Source organism: Echinops telfairi, unplaced genomic scaffold (assembly GCF_000313985.2).
Source record: "Echinops telfairi isolate 266 unplaced genomic scaffold, ASM31398v2 ScPeMD7_2;HRSCAF=8, whole genome shotgun sequence".
Classification (NCBI taxonomy): domain Eukaryota; kingdom Metazoa; phylum Chordata; class Mammalia; order Afrosoricida; family Tenrecidae; genus Echinops; species Echinops telfairi.
Window position 1 is genome coordinate 26,087,178 of NW_022103898.1, and position 3,244 is coordinate 26,090,421.

The window sequence follows — 3,244 nt, forward strand, 5'->3', positions numbered from 1 at the left end:
GTCCCCCAGGGAGGAGGTCACACACAGTTCCATGTAATCGGTTCCCTCTTTCCTACCCATTCTCCCTTTACCCTCCCTGTTTTGCCACTTACACCACTGGTCCTATAGGGCTCATCCGCCCTGGATTCCCTGGATTTTCAGTTCCTATCTGTACCAGTGTACCTAGGCTGCTTTCATGTGCACATGGAGCGATTGAAATACTAAGTCTTAGGTTAGGTACACTTTAGTCCCCTAAGTGACATCTTTACATTTTCACATGTTCAAAACGTCTTCTACAGCAGACAGGACTGTGCAATATGCCGTTTGATTCCTTGACTGCTTCCCTGGATGTTGACTGTGGATCCAAGTAAATTGAAATCCTGAACAACTTCCGTCTTTTCCCGTGATGTTGTCTCTTGTCCCAGTGGGAAGGCCTCTGTTTTCTTTAGGTGGCGTGTGCAGATATAGTGTTTATTTTCATCACTAAGTGTTGCGAGTCCCTTCACTTTACGTGGGGAGGGCGGGGTCATCTGCAGTCACAGCCTCCCTTCAATCCTGATCTTGTGTTCTTATCTATGTACTTGGTACTTCTTATCTATGTACTTGGTACTTCTTATCTATGTACTTGGTACTATGTACTTCAATCGCTCATCTATCCTCAGCATACAGATTGATGGAGTATGGTGAAAAGAGAAACTGTGCTGCCTACCGTCTCTGATTTTAACATGCAGTGGTCCCTTGTTCTGTTTGAACAAACGCTTCTTGGTCTATGTACTGGAATGCTCATTCTTTGCAATGTAACCATAATTTGCTATAATACACATGGCTGAATGTTTCTGTGTAGTCAAAACACAAACAAACATCTTTCTGGGCTTTTCTGCTTTCAGCCAAGATCCATCTGACATCAGCAGTGATAGCCCTCTTTCCACACCCTCTTCTGCTAGAATTCCTACCAATTATCCATGGATGTAATACTATAACAAATTTCGAATTATCTTCAGTAAAACTTTACTTGCATGTGATATTAAAGATATTGTTTGATAATTTCCATATTCCATTGCATCACTTTTCTTTGGAATAAGCCAAAATAGAGCTCTCTAGTAGACTATAATATTGGACGAATTAATTTAAAATTAATGCCACTCCCAGAAAATCAGGAATACCCACACTTAAAGAACGGTATTTCATTAAAAGAATGGTTGTCACCTTGCGGGTATAAAAATCACCTTGAAAATTTGGTAACAATTAGAAATAAGTAGTCTTCAAACAGAGTTCTAATTTGATCAGGCCAACTGGAGTCTAGGGTTCTGCATTCGAAGTACACTTCCTCGATCTGAATAGAAGTGGTTTGAGGACCATGTTTTGCGATACATACTTTTAAAAGCCTCCTTTTTGATCCAAAAGAAAATAACAAACCCAAAGATAAGTTTTGTAAGATAAAACCTTAGAGAACAGGACTGAAAGCAATCGTCAGCATACTGCTTGTCACGAAGAGAATTTACTCGACAGGCCACCCATCCTCTCTTGAGTTTTCACACACAAGTAGATCGCATAGCTGCGCATTGAGGAAAAGAAGCCCCGTTGTTTGAAGCAGAGGCAGATGGTTTGATGTTTTCCTCATGGAGAAGAGAGAACACGTTTAAATCAGTTTTCCTGTCAGCATCGGACTGGATGAGGTGATTGGCTTGAGTTTAGGAGCTGTCTCACTGACATCTTTCAGCATTAGACTCACAGTTATCACAGTTGGGAGCTTGCAGGATCTGAGGCCCACTGAGGGAAGGAGGATGGGGGCTCTGTCTTCAACACTCGGAGAGCTCTTCTCTCTGTGCACAGGGGTGAGTGTGCATCAGTTAACTGCCTGGACGATAGAAGTTGCTGTGTAGTTGCAGATGTCTCTATAACAATGTCAATAACATGTCTGTTTTTCAGGAGGAAGAAAACAAAACATAGACTCCAGATTCCTGCTAACCAAAGAGGACTTTTTGTCTAATTTTAATATTTTTAAGAAAGTAAGTTGGTTTCTCTTTTCCTTAAATTGCTAAGATGGAGTCTTAACACTCGGCTAGAGCACAAGTGAGACCTCAGACCTTCTAGAACAGTGATGAATAGGGAAAGGATCTACCCTGTTCTCTGATGATCTGCATCTGTTTTATATCTCACCTGCCCTCAGTAGACTGGTTTCTGTGCGGTCAAGTTGGGGCTTGCTCCCAGCCACCTTATCACACAGAGTAGAAATGCCCCAGGGTTTCCTAGGCGGAAATCTATATGGGAGTAGAATGGAGGAGAGAACCAGGTTCTCTGGTGGATTCAAGCCACCAACCGTTTGGTTAGCAATTGAATGCCTAGCCCTTGCACCACTGCTGGACCCGCACCCCCCACCCCCATCGCCCCCAACTACAAAGCTGGTGTAATTTCTACCAAGAGGAATTTAAAAAACAGTGGTAACCATGATTGAAGGCAGACTGAATGATAGTTTCTCTTTTCTAATCACCCTGTTAACCTTTTCTTTTAAAAGAAGCATGTCTTAAACTATAAATCTCATCCTGTGGGAGATGGTGGAACTGATAATCCTGCCTTCAACCACATTGAATTGAACGTCACGGACCAAAGCAGCAAGATCAAGGGGACCCGTTTGTGAACGCGCCAAAAGGAGACCGCTGAAACCGTGCCTCTGCTTTCCAGGGTTGCCGGGATCATTGGATCCAGTTTAGCTTGTCATCTTAACTCTCTCATAAGTGATCTGGGGGAACTCGGGGGAGAGGGCATTGCATTTTTTCTTAAAGTCCAGCCTTGTTGCCGTGACTCCGCTCATTCGTGGAGACAACGTGCATGAAGAGAGCACCAGCGCTTCCCTCTCTTTCTCTTTGACTCGGATTTTCACGGACACCGCAATGCGGCCTCTTTCAGACCCTCGCTCTGTCTACATTCTTAAATTCTGTTTTGCTTTGCACTTTTTCTTTTTTTTTAATTTAAACATTTATTATAATGTATTTTTAAAAATCATCTTATTAGGGGCTCATATAACTCTTATCAGAATCCATACATACATCCATTGTGTAAAGCACATTTGTACACTCATTGCCCTCATCATTCTCAAAACATTTGCTCTCCAGCTTTGCACATTTTCATTGCAATTTGCCATCTTGATTTCCTCATTAGTCTATTGCCCTGGACTTGGATATGTCTTGAGACACTAGTGTGCACCATACAATTCAACTCCTTGTTCACTGAGCCCCAACCTGTGCTTTATAAACTCTCAGGAATC

At 42.4% G+C, this 3,244-nt stretch overlaps 1 protein-coding gene across 1 annotated transcript in view; it reads left to right on the forward strand.

The window, feature by feature from the left end:
* Nucleotides 1-2,985, forward strand: part of SLC5A8 (solute carrier family 5 member 8) — a 50,825-nt gene extending 47,840 nt beyond the window's left edge. The window contains exons 14-15 of the mRNA XM_004700359.2: nt 1,909-1,988; nt 2,495-2,985. Coding sequence (XP_004700416.1) covers nt 1,909-1,988; nt 2,495-2,617 — 203 coding nt within the window. The 3' untranslated portion in view covers nt 2,618-2,985. The remainder of the gene's footprint in view (nt 1-1,908; nt 1,989-2,494) is intronic.
* Nucleotides 2,986-3,244: the final 259 nt, after the last annotated feature.